This window comes from Pseudopodoces humilis, chromosome 2, assembly GCF_049639895.1.
Source record: "Pseudopodoces humilis isolate 2021_Gansu_Grassland_sample_001 chromosome 2, ASM4963989v1, whole genome shotgun sequence".
Lineage (NCBI taxonomy): Eukaryota > Metazoa > Chordata > Aves > Passeriformes > Paridae > Pseudopodoces > Pseudopodoces humilis.
The window spans coordinates 104,935,094-104,955,296 of NC_142201.1; the positions used below are offsets into that span (position 1 = coordinate 104,935,094).

General features: G+C 36.7%; 1 protein-coding gene across 6 annotated transcripts in view; it reads left to right on the plus strand.

The window, feature by feature from the left end:
• ROBO2 (roundabout guidance receptor 2) overlaps nt 1–20,203 on the plus strand; it is a 417,898-nt gene that overhangs the window by 24,964 nt on the left and 372,731 nt on the right. For all 6 annotated transcript variants that reach the window (XM_088051137.1, XM_088051139.1, XM_088051141.1 and 3 more), the window contains exon 2: nt 212–538. In XM_088051137.1, coding sequence (XP_087907263.1) covers nt 397–538 — 142 coding nt within the window. In that variant the 5' untranslated portion in view covers nt 212–396. The remainder of the gene's footprint in view (nt 1–211; nt 539–20,203) is intronic.

The window sequence follows — 20,203 nt, forward strand, 5'->3', positions numbered from 1 at the left end:
CACTATAAAGGGTTATCTCTGTTAGTCCATCTCAGGTTTTTAAGTAGGGGAGTGTCTGATTCAGTCTCCGATATCAGACAAAGCAATTTCAAATGTTGTATAGATTTGTTTGGTTTTTTTTTAAGTTTTTTGTAACATTAAAGGAGTAACTTGTGAGAGCCCTTTGTGATGCTTAAGGCACAAATAAATTGTGCTCTGTTCTTTTCTTTAGGATCCCGTCTCCGCCAAGAGGACTTTCCACCGCGGATTGTTGAGCATCCTTCAGATGTGATAGTGTCTAAAGGAGAGCCAACTACTCTGAACTGCAAAGCAGAGGGACGGCCGACCCCCACCATCGAGTGGTACAAGGATGGCGAGCGGGTGGAAACGGACAAGGATGATCCGCGCTCCCACCGGATGCTGCTGCCCAGCGGATCTTTATTTTTCTTGCGCATCGTGCACGGGCGCAGGAGTAAACCCGACGAGGGAAGCTATGTTTGTGTAGCAAGGAACTACCTTGGAGAAGCTGTGAGTCGCAATGCGTCTCTGGAAGTGGCATGTGAGTAGTTTTATTGGTTTAGTATTCTGTAAAACTTCATAGTGGCTTTTATGCTGTCACCCAGCATCCTGGATAACAAATGAGGTGACAAACGGGGATAAGTACAGCATTTTGTCATTAGCTGTTCCTCTTAGTCAAGGCATTTTCATATGTGTTTGTTCAGTAGCAGTGACCATACAGAATAAGTGATTTATACTGAAATGAGGTTCTAGCCAGAGTATAATCATGATTGGCACAAACTTGGACAGAGGATAATCTTCCTCTGAAGAATAATCTAATTTTTAAATGATGTCTAGAGTTGGTTATACTGGAACTAATATGGAAAAATACCTATTATTTAATCTAAGGTGCACTGTCTGTTTCTCTTTATCTCATCATCTGTTACCTCAAGAGAAGCAGACAGCATCTTGGTGACTCATGTTCTGTACTGCTGGAAACCTCAATATATGCTCCTTGATCATAAATTTGACCCAGGCCTCATTCATTATGTGGATGGCAAGTGAAATTGTTGACCATTTCTCATATCATCCAGAGTGGTCGTGGTCTTTATCGATTCTCTTTGTCTTAACAGAGAAGTCAACAGGGCTCTTTCAGACCCCACCTGGCATGAGTAGTCTGCTTCCAGCAGAGTTAGCAGATACATTCATTATATTCTCAGCAAACAATCAGACATAAAATATAATCAGTTGTGCATGTTCGGGTATTTTTTTGCTGCTTAGTTATATAGGTTGAATCAACACTGATCTTTTCATTCAGAATTCTTCACATAGACTTGTATTTTAATAGATTTATGAGTGCTCTCTTCTTGCTGGGCTTTAGTTTTTCATCCACAGCTCTTCATCTGACAGTAGTTTCCCTAAAAATGTGTTTCAAGTAGGGCTTTAGGACAAATTTGTACTTCTTAGTTGATAAAGAATGGATTAAGTCCACAGTAGATGGTATGTTTAAAGGGGGGAGGCACAGAAATCTTTGTTTCTAATGCAGTCTTCAGACTTTCATAACTAATATGGTGTGATCTTAAGGCTTCTGTTTTCTCAGAAATTTCAGAAAATGCCATTTTTGAAATATGTAAATGGCAGGTAGAACAGACTTGTTCACTACATTTCACCTATTATAACCTAGATTCAAATCTGGGTCAAAAAATGAACAGTTTTGGTACACTATCAAAGCAGAAATTAATGTGCCAGTAAATGCATCATAGAAGGTTTTTCAGTTTTGGTTGGTATTTGGGAGTTGAGGAAAAACCAGTTTAAGGAAGGCTGAAATCTGGGTGAGTATTACAAGATAAATTTATTGGATTATTTGTGTCTTTCTACATCTGTTTTAACTGTTGAGAAATCCTAAGATTTCCTAAGAGATATAAACCCTTGAAATTTTTGTTCTAATCCTGTTGAGATTCAGGATCTCCTGTTGAAGTTCAAAGGATTGTTCCAGTTGTACCTTGAGTCATCAAATTGAAGTGACTGATTATTTTAAAATTTAAATATGCTCTATGTCTTGTCAGTTTTCACTGATCCCTCGTTCATTGACTATTGTGAGACTCTTGTTACACCATCTCCAGTCTCTGGAGTTTGTTTAACCACTGTAGCTGGTGTCAGGTCAGGCATGAATCATATGGGAGATAGTAGCAAACTTTAATAAAGCTGTTCTCCTTTGTCAGCTATTTTAGGGCAGGAGCAATGTGAATGTGAAAGTGAGATATGAAACCATAGCTGAAGTTTTTGTAATAACATTGTACTTTACTGTTTTGATAGCTTTGAAATTTAACTGCCTGAATCCCCCAATTAAAGGGTTTAGCAGTCTAAAGCAGGCTCTCCTATTTCACTTCAATGGTGCTTTATCTTTCCTTGAGCAGTACCATGGCTGCAATTACAGAAAGGTCTTCATCAAAGAAAAACATGTAATACATACATTGCTTGTTTATTTAATTTTAGAGATTCTGCTGTGATTTTTAAAAACACAGCAGTGCCTGATGTGTATCCTTCCAAAGGCATCCTTTGGAAGATTACAGCAAATAGTTTTTTGATATAATTTTGATATAATTGATATAATTTTTGAGATAATTTTTGGTCGTAAATCTGTTTTTTGAGTGAGTTTCAGGGAACAATTGGAGTCTCTTATTTATTTTTCTACTGTCAGCATTTCTGGGCTGAGGAAGATGGGCAGGTCTGTAGCAGCCCATTTGCCCACTCAGGAAATGAGTTGCTGGTGACAGACTGTTGTCAGCAGAGAGTCCCCATTCACCTGTCCTCAACTCCTGCTGGAAAACTGTTGAGTTGCCTGGATGCTGCAGCCCTGTCCTTGGGGCCACACATGATCCAGTCTGACTCGTGCTCTCTGTCATGGTGTTGAAAACTCTTCTTTCCACACCCTGCCAAGCTGTTTTCATCACCACAAACAGCATGGTTGTCCTTTCCTGACAACAGAGTTATGGGTTATTATCTGACTGTAGGTGGCCTCAAATAGTGCCATGAGGAGCAAACTGCTGCTTTTCACAGGTTTACAGTGCTTGAGTGTGCTGCTTTAGAGTAAGAAACTATACTTGTTTTAATTTTCTTATTAAACTGGCAGTTAGTAATGTGCTCTTGCAACTTTTGAGTGATTTATGAAGAAATATTTATTGGGTTTGCATATGTGTTAGATGTTTGTGCTTGTGCATTAATATGATAAACAGTGTTAATTGTGATTCATTTTCTTTTCTTTTCTTTTTTCTTTTTCACCTCCTCCATGGGTGCCTGCCACAAAACCGTGGGATTGAAAATCTTCTGATATATCTATATTTCTGTGTAAAGACAGAATTTAAATTCAGCTGGGACACAGAATGGTTCAAACCATCTTGAACAGTCATTTGCCCCTTGTGTTTTATTTTTTTTTGAGTTTTTTCAAGTTGCTGGAATCCCTAAACTCTTTTTGGCTGAGTAACAGTTTACCGCTTTCCCAAGCATGAAGAATTTAGGTACCAGCCACTCTAAGGCACATAAGGTATGGCTCTAAATCCATGCCTCTTCAGAGCACTTGCAAACAGTCTGAGGCAAGTATTCTTGTATTGATGTATATCCTCAGAAAAATTTTTCCATGCTAGTAAAACTGTGAAGAACTGTGATTTGGAAAATTACTTAAAAAAACATCATTAATACTAAATGTACTTTTAAAATATTTTTGCATTTAATTTAGAATATCTTCATTCCAGAAGACATTTAAGAAGAAATAGTTGGAATTTTGAAGAAAAAGTTATTTGAAGGCACAGTTTAGGATTGATGCAACTCACTCCATTTAATTGTTTTAAAGCATTAAATCCTGGTGTGCTTCATGCAGATTAATTCTTCAGTCAGAGCTTCCTTAGAAGGAAAAAATAATGCAAATGCTACCAGTCAAACAAGTCTTCCAAATTGTACGTGGCAAATTCTCATGTAGTGTTTTTGTTTCATGGTTAAATCATTAAAAACAGATGTTCTAGTCTTAAAACTCTATGAAGAATTGTATTCAAAAGAGTAAAATATCTTTCTTTTCATTTTCTCCATTAGAATTTTTTAATTGAAATTGACCAAGAGTTGGCATTATTGGACGTATGTTGATGTTCAGATTTTCTTGGGGGAGAATTTAGAAAGGGAAGTAGGCTGGAAATAGTTTGATCTTTCACCAAACTGCTTTCTTATTCAAACACCAGGAGTCTTAAAATAAAAGCCCATTTTTTTTAACAATGCACCAGTTGAGGCGATCGACGTGGTGGAGTTTTCCAGGGGGAATATCAGGAAACACATTTGCAGTAGCGAGCATAGCTTGGATTTCAGCTGGGAGCACCGGGGCGCCACGTGTGAGCAGGGGATGGAGCGCGAGGGTCCCCACGCTGGCCAGGGCTGCCTCTGATCCAGCCGGAGTCAGCGGCAGCCCCCAGGGAGAGCAGCTGGAGCTCCAGGTGTTAAATATGTGACAGCAGCTTGATCTATCGACCACTCTTATGGGGGCTTTGGCCTAAATGAAAATTCATGAAAAATTGATGAAGTCCCCGGATTATTTTTTTCCCTTTTCCTTTTGCAGTCTGTGCCAGTGCAGCGAGGAGAGATTAAATGAGGTGTTGAACGCTTTAGTGGCGAGGAGGTTGTGGTTCAGAGGTCAGGGGGGAGGGGAAATAACACCCATTTTCTACCTTACTTTCCTTTAAAAGAAAACATGAAGCTTTTCAGATTAGTTGGGATTTGCTGCCATTTTAATATAATAATAAAGCTCAGGAATATTCACAAATGGGATTCTTTTCTGCATGGGTTGGCAAAGACTGGGAGCATGAGGGTGGGTGCAGAAAACAGTGTAAGCCTCTGAGTCATAATTCAATTGGAGAACCAGAAATAGATTGAATTTTGTAATGGCAGTATAAATTTGGGCTTCCATCTTTCTGAGTCTCTGCTTGAACTGAAGTCATTTGGAGAAAGAAGAGGTCTTGCATTATTTATATGCCACAGATTGCTTGGATAGCAGGCTTTGGAACACTCTCTAAACATAATGATCCTGTTTGTGTTAGATTCAACACTGAATTATGTTTTTTTCTTTAACAAGAGAGGTAATAGTAGTACACTGAGTTTAGTGTGAAGTCAGAGGTGTTCTGCAAAGCAAGCCTAAGCCAGATCTTAAACACAGGAGACAGTAATTTTACAAATAAACCATATATATTTAAATGTTTAGTGAATAAAGGCTGAGAGATATAAAATATATGCTCTGCAATCCCCTCTGCATCATAATGCTGATAGCTATTTGCTGGAGCATGTGCAGTAGGCTGCAATATGTTCATAATAATGGAGTTAATAATTTCCTTTGAGATATTCAGAGTGAAAGAAGAGCACAGTGTATGTGACTGTAAAATGGGTAGATGATTTTTTTTCCATCTAGTTTCTGTTTAATGTATGATAGTAACACATTATTAACTTTGTTACTGGTAATTTTAAAGTCTGATTTACTAGAGGTTACTTTCACTTGTGGAGAGTGTGTCCTGTTACTTATACCCCTCTCACCCTCATCCTTCTAAACAGAGTATGAAAGGCTTTCTGTCTAAGTTGGCACTCTTCTGCTCTCATCATGACAGAATAATTATTGTAGAAATTGGAATGCTGGAGACTGCGGTCTGCTCGATGAGCAATATCAGGATGCTGAAAAGCATCATGCTTTTTCTCTAAGAATAAATTTAACAAATCATGGCTATTATCACAGCATGCTTAAAGAAAATTAAATTCCTCTTGTAGAAGAGAACAAATAAAATTGTGTCTGATTACATTATCTGGGAAAAAGTAGATTTCGTAAGATGGTGTGAGTACCTTAAACCTTCTCTGTACTTTTGAAGCTTGCAATAACCAATTTATGTAGACTTTTCTGTGAATTAGGATGTAGCCGGTAGGAACACCATTGTCTGAAAACATTATATAAAATGGCATTTCTTTTTAGGGCAGTTACTCTTAGTCATTATTAGAAATTAGAGGTTGCTAAATATAGATGAGTAATAACACATCAGATCAATCAAGACCTGACTTGATGTCTCATTGCAAAGTTTTCTTTTGAGTAAAAAAATAGTTCTGATCATTTACTTTATTAATCTTAATTAATCAGCTTTTTGTTGATTGTTTTTATTTCTTCTGAATTCACCTGAGAAAAGAAACCTACATATTTGAAAGGGTGTGATCTTTGTACCAGTACCCAGAATTAACTAGAATTTTTATGAGAGAGGTGCTCTTCATTAGGATAACCCAAATTCTGTTGGTAACAGATTTCTCACAAACTGTTTTAAGTTTGTGCTTCAGCATTGATGCCTTCCATGTATGCAGAAGCAGTAATTCCCCCACCATCATCCATTAGGATTTAGACAATTCATCACATTGTTACATCTTCATCTATTACCCTTTGAACTCCACCTGGACGTGCAGATTTAAATGTTTCTGAGGCTAAAAGAGCTAAGGACTTCTTATATTTTAAGTAAATCCAAAGATATTTAAAATTCTATTACACATTATATCAAGCTCTACAATGCCTGTAGGTTTCACCAGGCCTTGTTTTTGTTCTCCTTTTTCTTTTTTTTTTCATACTGTGGCCTTAAAATAAATTATTTTTTTGGTAGACATTCACAGCACAATGAACGCTAAAGAAAGATACAGATGCTCATACAAGATAAGCCAGAAGAGTGTTGTGAGCACTTCAACTCAGTTGGTTATGTGTGCCAAGTGAAAAATTTCCTTAACAGCTGGAAGGTGTTTCCACTATGTGAATTAATACTTAAGAACAGGTTAATAAGTCTCTGCAATGTGCTCTCGTGCACTGTGTTCACACAGACCAACATCATCCCTGTCATCCTTGCAGAAGAAATAGTTGTCAGAGCCAGAAATTATTAGAGAATCTTTTTGTAGGCTATCATATTTATCCTTTGAATTCTTCTGCTCAGGACCTACACTTTTACCCCACCTAAAAAAGAACTTTGTGTTACGTTTTTAGGAGATATTTGCAGTTGATCTTATTCTGCTTCTAATAATTTCTTGCCCATTCCTCACTTGATTTTTATCGCCTTCTTTCTTCCCCTTAACTTTGATTTCATTTTATTTTTTAAAATCAGATGTGCTGTTTATATGCTCTGAATGCTCTACCTGAGAAAATGCTGACAGCTAAGGAACAACTGAGCAACACAGAAACCTTGAAAAAAGTCAGCTCCTGATTGATCTGTTAGTGGACTCATCATCATGTGCTGATTTTTTTTTTTTGGTTAACATTTCTCTGATTTTTAGTTCATATGGGAAATGAAGGAGAACAAGATAACATAGAATTTTTACAACTCTTTTCTCTGTGCTCAGAGGCCAGTAAGCACTATTTGAATGTTAATAGAAATATTAGCTATTGGCACGTGCTTCATTTATATTATATTACTCTGCAGTGTTAGGCTTAAAGAAGTACTCATTTGAAGCAATGCTCAGATTATACCTTCGCAAATTTTTCATGATCTCAGTTCTAACAAGGTTCATTACTGTGGTAATTAGCAGCAATTATAAGGATGATATTGGTGGATATTTTACATATACACATCTTTGTCTCTCTCTCTATATATATATTGATATAGGTTTTTATTCTGATAATCACTCTATTTTTTGAAGACTCCAAACCCTTAACCTTCTTCCTTATTTTTTTCCCTGTCTTTGTTCAGACATGTACTTCCCTTGCTCTTGATCTTAGAGGACTAAAATTTAATCATGGCTTTGATACTACTTAAAAAGTTCCCACAGATTTTATACTTCACATAAATTTCTAATATGTGGAATTTATGTGGGAAATGAAGTGGTGGTTTTGTTCCACTCCTCTTGCTTGAATTTTTCAAGTGGCAGTGATGTGAATGTGTACTGATACTTGGGAAATGGCTTCATTGTGATCGAGAAGGGAGGCGTACACAGTCACTTTCTGCTGTCTCGTAGATCTGTTTGCCACTGTACAAAGGGATGTAGAGTTGTAAAGAACTGGGCGTCCTGGATCGCTGACTTCCTGTATTCTACACAGCTGTACTTTGTAATTCTGTTCAGAAACATTTCAAGCTGCACTCTGAAAAGCAGCTTGATTTCCCTCCCCTTCATGCCCAATTTCTGTTTCTTCATTCTGTTTCTGTTGAAAGCCTGTCTTGGAACTTAGGTATTCTAATGGTGAGAAAAATCAATTTCATGTTCCCAGTGTAAACATAAACATGCTTAATTTAGGCTAGTTCTTGTGATTTTGGAGTGCCTCTCCTATGAGGAAAGGCTGAGAAAATCAGGATTGTTATCCTGGGGATGAGAAGGCTCTGGGGAGATCTTACAGCAACCTTTCAACAATTAGAAGAGTCTTATAAGCAAGATGGGGAAAGACTTTTTTGGCAGTACCTGCTGCTTTAGGACAAGGGGTAATGGTTTTAAACTGCAGGGGGGGTCGATCAAGAGTAGGTATAACGAAGAAGATTTTTGCTGTGGAGGTGGTAAAACCCTGGAACAGGCTGCTCAGAGAGGTGATGGATGCCCCATCCCTGGAAACATTCAAGGTCAGGTCAGATGGAGCTCTGAGTAACCTGGTCTAGTTGAAGATGTCCCTGCTCATTGCAGGGAGGTTGGACTAGATGGCATTTAAAAGGTTAATTTCTACTCAAACTATTCTGTGATTCTATGATCTGATTTTTCTGTAGTTGTTTTCTCTCCATTGTATTTACAGACCACTGTGGTGTCACTTCTCATCTCTGTTATTGCTAAGTTAAACAAGAAAAGCTCAAGAGTTTTCTTGGAAAATATTTGCTTGATCCTAGTAGTCATTCATCACCTGTTCTAGTCTGCATATGTTTTCTGAGATATGAGTGGGTAGATTGCATGTAATATTTCAAGACTTGCATGCTGTGCACAATAAACTAATGTTAATAACTGTCTTCACTGGTCCCTGATCTATCAGTCATGTTTAACTTTTTATAAGCATTTTGTAACTCTTAGTCATTTTATGCTAATCAGACACAGATCTTTCTCTTCCTCTGTGTTTTAACAGATGAGCTCTACTGTGCCATAAACTTCCCTGTGATTGGTTTGAAAGAATATGGCCTGGCATTTGCTATTATTCCACTTCAATTAGTTCTCCTATACTAATTTTCAGTGTCATCCCATTCTTCCTGTCTAATGATCCCCTGTTGGGCCCTGCTGGGTTCATTGCCTAATCTTGTATGCCAAAAGAGATGTTGGCCTTGGTGTTCAAAATTGGCAGTTCCTTAAACCACCTGCATCTTGCTGGAGGACTTCTACTAATCGGACTCAAATCTGCCTGTTGCTCTCCTTGTATGCAAAATCATTTGATGAAATAAATGAGAGGGAAACAAGTTTCTGTCAGCCTGTGAAGAGATCACCAACCCAGTAAGGCTGAGCCATCTAAACATTGCTTGTGGGAAGGAAGTAGTTTCTTTCTGTTATAATCTTAAAGCAATCCATACATGAGAACCTGAGGAAAAATATCCTCAGTTTAGGGGATAAATTGAACAATAATCTTGCAAAAGAAATTACATTGGCAAAGCTTGGAATTATTTTTCAGGTCATATTGTATACAAAAAAATCCCCATCTGCTGACTGTTATAACCCCACACAGATGACAGATAAAAGGGCAATAATTTTGTATTTTAGCAGTGATGAATGCCAAATGGAACTTTGGGTGTGTATAGAATGTGAGAATTCCTGTGTTTTCTCCAGAGCAGCACTGTTGAGGTAGTTCCATATCATGTCTTCTATTTCACATGGGAAGCAGTGGCATAATGACCCACTGGGTCTCACCAGCTGGTCCATCCAGTGCAATGGTCCATCTTGCAGAGTAAAGAAAACACTGGTTTAGGGACTACACGAGGTGTTTAAGCTCATGTGTTTGAAGTTTAAGCACGTTAAGTTGCTCATTCAGTGGATTCGGGACAATTGTTTTTCTTGGCTGGAATCCAAAAAACACACAGGTAGTGGAGAACCTGGAGTAGTTGGAAGCATCTGGGTGAAACACTGTCACCTTAGCCACTGAGATGTGTTATCTTTACTGAAAGGTTGTCTTTATGATAAAGATGCTTGCATAGAGTCAAGCTTCCTTTGTTTTTGTGCACATTGCACCTTTTCTCTTGAAGTATAGCGTATTTAGAATGTTTTAAAATTAAGTTGATAACAAAGCCTATATAGGAAAATACAGTCTGGTGTAAATTTCGGGTTGTTGAAGCAAACTGGAAAGTTAACATTTTTCAGTGTTTGTCAGAATGGGTTTTTCTTTTAGCAAAACATCTTGGTTACTGAAGAGTAAATGGCAAAAAAAGAACCACCATAAAAACACTTGAATTCATTTTCAGAAAGCATTTGCTTTTGTGTTCTATTTACATTGTTTCTAACTCTGTCTTCTCATTTTTATCTATTTCTTTTATTTCTTTTCAAACTTAGAATCAGCAACTAGAAGTCACATTTTCCTCAAGTAGTCTCATTCTTGTTGTTCGTTCAGATTATTGGAGGACGAATTAAGTAGCCTGAAGTCTGGACACTCAGCTGGGAAAAGTGATTGAAGCCACTCTGGGTGCTGAAGATCTGTACCTTAGAATCCCTAGTCCTTCCCTTAGCATATGTACAATTTTTATTGTACTGCAGAAGCAACTTAATTACCTGTTTCAGACCTGTAAATTCCTTCCCTACAGATGCCTGTCTGGAAGTCAGTGGTGACAATACTGAACATCAGTTATGTTTTCTTTGAGATTCAGAACCATCTGTTAGAAGCCATGTATCATGTTGATTGCAGAACCACAGGCAGAAGCCAAATATTTTGATTGGTAGTATGATATCATAAAAATATGAGGGATATTCTTCATTTTATTTGCCTTTCTCTGCCTACTGGAAAAAGACAGGTGACTTTCTTCATGTTTTTATTAAGATTGTGTTCCCATTTGAGCAGCATCTGATCTGAAAGTATCACTTACTGCAAATTTTGGACTTAATAGATTTTTATATGTGTTATGTAAAACATTGATTATAGCAGTCTTGTTGAAAATTGTGGAAATATGACTCCCTTGCTCCCACCCTCCCCCTTGGGAGCATCTAATATAAATAAACCTTTCAGAAAATGAGCTCTAGGGAAAGAAGTTGGAGCAATCATAACAAAACTGTTTCCTTTGTCTTTAAGAAATCGTTATCTTCCAAAAATGCTTCAAAAAGCAAACCAACCATCTGAAAAAAAAAAAAATTCAAAACCCTAATCACTACCATTCCACTGCCCTCCCTCCAAGAAGAGAAAGAAAGAAAGGCATAAAAATTGGATCTGCAAATTATTGTAGAATTACTTTTTTCCCTGCCAGTGTCATTAATCTACATGATGTCTACACTGAAGCCTTTGCTTTTACATTTTTTGGAGAGACTGGGACAGAGCCCTGTTATTGTTTCTTTTTTTTTACCTGGATTTTCTTCTCAGATAGCTAGGTCAGATTGTAAGGACTTGTTTTCTATTTCTAGAATAAAACTTGTCTTTGACTATTCTTTATATAATGCACCTTCTAATTTTCCTATTCATCAAAATATTTTGACTGGCTATCATAGATATGCTGTGCGCATATGTGCAGATCTAAGTTTATATGTCACTTTTCTCATTATACACCTGCATTCTGAACAAATGAGAACTTGGTTGGATCAAATTTATGCTTTTAATTCCAGTAGTGCATGTGTGCTTAAAGATAGCTAATAATACTAATTTCCATCTCTCCTGGAAATAATTTCACTTTTGCAGAGTGTTTTACTATGAGGTGGATGTAGAAAGCACAAGTTCAGAGTTATAAGGAAGGAACAGTTTTGTATCAGCTTGTGACCACATTCCTGCCAGTTACAAACAGACCAGGTGAACAAACAGGATATAGTGTGCAATATAGTTACAAAAAGCATAATTATTTGCTTAAGTTATGGGAATAAAAACTCTCAAATTATACTGAATATTGTCAGTATTGTTTAGGACCGGAGCAATATGCAGCTATTTACCTATCATATGTTTTAGAGATATAAATATATATAAACATTACATATATATATCCATATATATGCATGAAATATGTATATTTATGAAACATTCTAAACATAATGCTTTTAAAAATTAGGATTTAGCATTGATGCACATTAAAATTCCTGCATAATGGACAGAGTAGGAGTTTATCTGTGCTGTCTATGCTTCAAAGGAGCTTCTCTTTGTCAGGCACACGGTGTGCACAATATGAGTGGGATGAAATGTGTTGCCCTCAACTGTCACTGCGTACTAGAGCCAGTCTGCAACATCATGTACCCTTTTTTCTCCTTTCCCTTAGTTACAACAGAAGTATTAAACTGGCATATTTATTTTCTGATTTTTAGTGGTTTTTTTTTTTTTGTCTTTCTGCTGCTTCTTGATACCTACCAGCTATTTTTAAAGAAACTTTCTTCCTTATTTTCTTTTTACAACCAAGTAGAATAAAACCAGCTCAAGGCATGGTGAATGTAAGGATTTATACTTGTTTCCATGTGTAGCATCAACTGCAGAGAATATGTGTATGCTTGTGCCAGCTGTTTTTCCACATCTATCCCAAACTGCTCGGTTGAGGTCACCTCTGAAGTGCCTGCTACAGTGAGTGATGGAGTTATTGAGATTCAGTGACAACCCTGACCCTGACCCCCTTGTGGCCTTGGTTTCACTCATCCATCTTCCAAGCCCCACAGGCTGTGATGTGCTGTGTGGAGACAGGATTAAACAAGTGTGAATAAACAAGTTCAAAGCTTTCTGTCATGGCTGCCAACACAGAACATCAGGAGAATGAGACATTAATAACTCAGTGCTGGGCAGGCATGTTGTTTTGCCATAGGAACACCTGGGCAAAGTACCACTTTCTATGCAATCAGGTTTTTGCGTGCCAAGAAGAGTTTGCTTAAGACTTCTGTAAAGGGTGTGAGATTTACCCTGCCATTCTTCTTAGTCAGGACACTGGCAGCAGTCAGACCAGAGGTAGAACACGTCATTCAGAAAGGTCCTGAAAAACCTTGTATGGAAGCAGCATCCTTTGCTTGTATTGTGTTATTTTTGGGCTTTGATTCATCAGAAGTGATTGGAGGGTTGGAGTTTTTTTGTGGTTTTAACCTCATCTGGTTACATGAAAAGATTCTGAAATGTGTTGCTAGAATTATTTTCTTAAGGATAATCTTATGAGATCAGTTTTGCATTTTGCTGTAAACAAAAATCTTTTTCTATAGTACGGCTTAAGGTTAAATCTCTGTGGGTAAGTGGCTGAGATAAGATGCTTGTGACAGTGGTTTAGGTAGTGCCTGTCTTCCTTCTATCAAGGCACTCATTTCACCCTGTGGCACCTTCTGATCTGTTGACTAGTGATTAAATATATTTAATTTAGTTCAATGGGTCAGAGATGTTGGTGTGGTTAGAAAATTACTGATGGATTATCAGTTTCATCACCTCTGACATCCAGCCTTACCACAGTTCATCATCTGAGAATTCATAACATATTTGCCTGAGCAGTAACATGCTCGGCTACCTGTGTGATCATGGGTCTGGGAACTGGCAATGCTGTGCTCAGGATTGATAGGACGGACGTCACAGGAATTAGAAGGGCATCATCTTTTTTGGTGAAAAACACACTTATTAAAAAAAAACTACTGAAGAGTGTTCTAGGGTCAGTGGCAAACATAATAAATTCCAAAGCTGTAACGCACTGATACTTGTCTTTTCAAGCATTTCAAGAAATAAAAGTGATTTTCAGAAGGAAAGAAGTTTTGGCTTTAGCGCTACTGGACACTTATAAAACAGAAAATACGCAGCAATTTTTCAAGTCTAAAACTGGAAAATTCATATGAAAGCAAGTATAATTTTAGAGACCTATTAATTTCATCCCTGTTACACAGTAAATCTCATTATTGTTGTCTGGCCACCTACCTAAGATTAGGGGGATTTTTATGAATTCCAGTCCCAAGACAAGCCCAGATGGAGGTGGCACATTACTGTTCTTCCAGGTTACAAAACAGTTATTTATGGATCAGTGAGTTGTTGGTACTCCTATGCTAACATTTTTACTTTCAAAAATTTGTGTGTACCTACAAGGGAAAATCTTAGTATCAGAAGGTGAGGTACAAAATCCAGTCCTTTCTTCTTGATTTAAAGCAGGTAAACATGTCCAAGTGATTTCAATCTTATGGTAAGAATTTTATTAAAGGAAGTGAAAACATTATTCATAAATAATAGAAATATCATCAGCTTCTTAGCCCAAATATCAAATACACGTCATGTACTATAAAAGAAGTGTAAAGGGAATAGTGAACAGGATTTGCTTCAGAAAGCAAGTCAAATAAACCCTGGATCCCAATGTTTAGGAAAAATATGAAAATTAATGGGAAAAAAATACCCAAAGAAAAATATCAAACGTACTTGGAATTATTGTTGGAGTTTTTGTTTTGTTTTTTTGCCTTCCCATGGAACTTGTAATAGGATTCTTATGTTGAGAGTGAAGCAAATTTCTCTAATACTCTTTTGGGTTGTTGACATCAAAGATGAGAATAATGCTGGTTGCAGTAGTGATGTGAAATCTAACACTGCAAAGACGTTTCAAGTTTATTTGTTCTCATTCTTCTTCAAGGTACTACAAAGTGGTCCAGATAGCAGAGCCAGAATGGAGGTTGACTGTGTGTAAATTTGAGCAAATACAACTTTTAAACTGTAATCTCTTTGACATCATGAAATGTGATGAGGGAGTTTGGAGGGAAGTGTTACTTTCATCAATTGAAGTCTAATAAACCTTCTATGTTGGCATTATACCAGCTTGTAACCAATGTCTTGATGGAAGTAAATTGTTATTGTTTTGCACTGGTAGTGGGTTTTAATGTTTAAGGTTCAGGGAGTTGTAATCCTTAATTCTTACAGTTCTTAATCTAGTGAGTTTTATTTCTGGAACACTTTAAGAGCCTATTTCTTTTCCTTTTCTACTATTTTTTTTCCTTTTCTTTTAGGTTTTTCAAGTACCTAATTTCTATCATTCTTTTGAATCATAAACCACTTTAAGATTCATTTAATATAGCAGTTCCATAGAGACATCTTTTAATTCCACACAGTTTACAAGTATGACATTTGAAACCCTTAATGTCATGTTCAGCCAAGGGGAAAAGATGCTTTGGGAGGAGGTAAATTGATTGATTTTTATATTATTTTTCCAGAGGATTAAAGTACAGTTTTATTACTAGTACTTAAATAAAAGTCAGGCCCAAACCTTACATTCAGTGTTTGTAATCAGTTAACCAATGAATGGACTTTGTTTCGAGATCTAATGTTTTTTCATGAGCTTAAAAATATTGTCACTATAAAAAAAAATGAGTTAAAACTTTGTATAAACAAACAGTAGAAACTTTTTTTTTCATTTTATTAAATTTGCCATGTACGTTGTATAAAGTGCTTACTAGTACACATTTTTATTTTCTCTTTTTAGCTAATACTCCTTCCAGGTTTTGATTAGAATGGAAGAACAAGTGCTGTGGTTTCAGTTCTCTCTGCTACAGATTTTAGTTTTACCACCCTTATTTTACAAACTGTTGGGCAATGCCTCTTTATCCCCCAAGAGTTTGTGAGCTGGGTGTGCTGCTGGTGTGAAATGGCCCAGTGCTGGTACAGGAGTGGGACACTGTGCTCTTGTTGATACAGGAGCTGTGTTTGCCCACTGCATCTGATCGGTGTTCATCCACAGGTACAGCTTTATACACAATTTGTTCCTTTAGCCCTGAGAGACTTCATGTGCTATGGCTCCTTATTTTTTTACTGCAAGAAATGCCTTGGCTTTTACTGCCTGCTTGATTTTTCTTCTGATAAGTCTTTTGAATAAACTGAGAGGGGAAAAATTACAAGAAGGTATTAATCTAGAGGGGATTATCCCAAAGTGTGGAAGAATATATGCAGTACTTGAAATGACTTTTAACCCAAGTTTGACATTTGACTTGCTTTAGAGTTGATAATATCCTTTTGAGATCTCTGGCTTATTATCAGCCTCATTAATTCTTGTGACTTCTCTTGTTTCTTTTTATTGACACATAAGATGTGTTATTTTAGAAAATGAATTCCAGTTCTTTGTCACAATTCCCCGTTACAAAAACGAAGTAAGGTTAAACTACACATATGCTCAGAATATGACAATAGTTCTGCTCTTTCACTGGGGGAAGCATGCAGGAATTATCGAGTTAGACCCTAGAATTTGCATCAATTGTTGTGATGTCAAAGCTGCCATATTAATATTCTTAGTTTTCCATTTCAGTGGTTAAGGATAATGCAGATCAATCTAATGAGGTTTTAGGTACACGAAGTACTTCTTGCTTTTACAGCAGTATGGTCTTCAGTTAAAAATAAGATCTTTAAAACATATAGTCACAACTGATAAAAACTTCTAGTTTTAAATAAAAAGGGAATTTAAACAGGAGGGAAATTAGGTATGTAAGTTTAAACAGGAGGGAAATTAGGTACGTAAGTTTTGTCTGATTTTCTTAAAACTGAACATGCACATTGTATTGAGAAAGAGTTTTTAAATCTTTATGAATTTGTAGAGTTTGTTTTGAGCAAATGTTTAGGTCAGCTTAAGAATGAAAGCTGTTTTACAGAAGAGAATGATCTATAACAGTTATATTCGGTGGGTGATGCTCATTGCTCTAATATCTAGCTGCATTAATGTATTTTCCTAACTAAATACTGAGAAGAAAATTCAGAAAGCTTCCTAAAAGCAGTTGTGAGCTTACATTTTTAGATTCAGAGCTGGAAAAACAAAGGCACCTCAAATTTATGCCAAGAGTGTGAAAACTTTATGGTGTAACTCTCATTTTTATTCAGTATACTGTGTTTTATTAACACTGCAAGCCTTAAAGTAGGTTCAAAAGAAATTCTTGTGATCTCTTGTCCTGACAGCACAATGATCTGGTGAAATAATGTCACAAACCACATCAGAGAGGTTTATAGTTGAACACAGGTGGCCTGTTATTTCCTTTTTCCTAACTCTGCTCCCTATTACAGGCACAGAGGTTGGGCTGAACCTGCACTGCCTGTATTCTGTATAGGCAACACGGACAAATGTGGACTCTGGTGGTGGCCAGCCAGAAGCCACAGGGAATTGTGTGCTCAGAAATGGTGGGACTTTGAGTGTAATTAAATCTGAAGAGGAACCAGGAATGGAGAATCAAGCCATGTCTCCTAAATGTAAACTAGGAGCAGTTTGATGAAAAAACTGGCCTATTCTATCTATTTAATCTAGTTTTTAAGGAATTTAACCACTTTGTTTCCTTAAGAATACCTGTGGAGATGCTTTTGAACAGAAGAGCAGTTTTACTACAAGAAATTGTTGTTTTTACATGGACATTTATTATATTAAGTACATTTTCCTATTTTCTTCAGAGGTTTAAGAGTGTTCTAGCGTAGAAGATAGTTACTTTGCCACTACACTTTTTTATGAGTGGATAAGATTTATTTTTTTTAACCCTTTAACATTTTTAAAGGCTCTTTCCTAAACTTCACGACAGAAAAAGAAAGGTGTGTAAAGATAAACCAGGAGTTATTTTGGCTCCTTATGGCAAATATATTTGAAAACTAATGCTGTGTGATTTCTACCAACTGACACTTCCTTCCATAGCATCTTAGACATGAGCTAGCTCAAAATTCCTGGGCTATCTTGAATAAATTTTCTTTTGGGTGAAAGGTCAGTTGAAGGTTAGAGGTGTTTGGAAGAAGGGAAGGAGGGTGATTTGTCCTGAATTTCTATTTCTGGCTCTTAGTGGCCTTTGGTTGCCATGCATGTTTGACAGGCACTCATGATTCCTGTCATGGCAGATCCACGTTGTCCATAGAAATATCAAGTCTTGACTTGTTTGTTGGGGTGCCTGAGTGTGTTTGGGTGTCAAATCTTAAGCTGCAAGCCCCTATTTGAATCATCTAAGTTAGGACAACTAAAAAATGGGGCAGATTCACTTCCTATGTTATAATGTAGATATGTTCTTAATTTAGGTGTGGCAGGGGCCCCTTTGTGATAAACATATTCCTTACTTAATACTAACTTAATTAGCAAGGTTTTTTCTCTTTTTGTGCAAAATTTTCTGTGTTTTCAAGGAAGAAATAAAATCAAAACTAATGACTCCATATTTTTCTGGCAAGTCAGCCACTTAATTGCTTTTTTCTGTAGCATCTAAGTATGATCTGAAGCACCTTGTTAGACACGGTGTCTCTGTACATGCACTTTTCACCTGTTCTGCACCTTTTACCTACATCTCAAAATATAAACAGCAGTGAACAACCTGTTGTTTGTGTCTGTGCTCACAGTTTCACCCAAGCAGCCAGTAAAAGTTGATAAATTTTTCTTAGACCTTGCCAGAGAATCTGATGTATGTTAACAACTCTGCAGAACTCTGCAAACTGCCATTTAATAATGAACAAGACACAAAGGAATGTATGGCTATTTCTGAGCCTTCATCTTATGAAGGTTCCCTTTTCCACTGAAACTCCTGATCTTTTTAAGTCTTCAGATGGGAAAGTGCCTTTAGCTTCAGTTACCCTAATACAGTTTCATTCTTGATTTTTAAAGTTAGATTTTTCTCCAAATTTCAAATTTTGTCTGTTATGTCTAAAATTTGTAGAAGTTAATTCCTTAAAACAAAAATTCAATTAAGCTGTGCCTTGATTTCTTGGGGTGTATGTGTGACTGTGTATTTAACACAAATGCATCTGTGTTTGTATAGCAGTGTTGTCATAATGCTGAACTATAGTCATCTAAATCAACTGCTTAGTTTATTTCCTCTTCTTAACCATAAGGTGTGCTGTTTGGAATTGTTGTAGCTTAGCAAAGAAAATACAGAGTACTTATACCGCTGTGAAATAGATACTTAAATTTTCTTAGGAAACTGATACCTTTTGCTTTTTTTCCCCCTACCTCAAAGATACTGATTAATCAAGCCACATTTGTTAGGATCACTGAGTATCACTTGATCCTTATGCCCTGTGTTATGATATGATCCTTGGCGTGGATTTCAACAGCTCTAAACAAAACCAAAAAAAAGACATACATTCCTTTGAAAACTTACCCAATGGCAAATGACTCTTATGAAGCCTTATCCAGGCCATAAAACTGGCAGAGTGACCCCTGTGTGTCATGAGGAAACTTTGCTGCATTCAGGCAAAGGGGTTCAACCTCAGCACAGCAAAACAAAGTGTTCCTTTAAAAAAATTGGCTGTAGTCTCTGGAGAAGGGAAATTCTGGAGACCACCGTGAAGCTGGAGTAAGGCTTCCTATTGTGTATTCAGCTTCCAGCCATTGTACACATTTGACCCCCAAATGACAAAATAAATGAAAGCTGCTCTTCAAAGTAATGCAATCAGTTCAAAAATATTGTGCTAATAAAGTTATAAATTCTAATTGAAAGATTTATGGCAATCCATTTAGTTGTTACTAGGTTATTTGTGGCAGACAGATACAGAGTAACCTGATTAGAATCAGCATTGTGATGACTTGTAGCTGCAGAAGAGAATAAAGCTTTAAACCATTGTCATGGCCCATTCTCTGAGATGCATTTGGAAGCTGATTTGAAAGAAAATATGACCCTTAAATGCAGTTTTGCAGCTGCCCCAGATACGTTGGCCCAAAGAAAGTGCCAAAATGATTGGCAGGTCTTTCTTTACCTAAATTTTAATTTGTAACTCAATTTTGCAGATAGAAGAAATTAAATTGAAACATACTTTTCAATATTTTTTCAATTCATTATGTATTTAATATCTCACATTGTGAAAAATAGTCTTAATTCAGTTAATAACAGAAATGCTCTTAAGGAGTTTATTCTTTTGGATTTGATGAGCAAGCTTTATAAAAATATGCTTCCTATATGAACATGGCCTTGAAAAATGTAAAAGCAGGGCCTTTATTCATGTATAGCTCTGTAGTTTTAATTGAGAGGGAACTTAGATTTACTTTAGATTGACTTTAGAGTCAAATAATAGTTCCATAGCTGCTACAAAGACAAGGAGGCTAGTTGCTAGTGTGGTACACATTCCTAAATTTAGTATCTAAAAAATGGACATTGTTTTCTTACTTTCTTTAATATATATATATTCTTATAGTTACATGCTTCAAATTATTCTACAAGCGAGAATCAGTTCAGTTTTGTATTCAGTTTG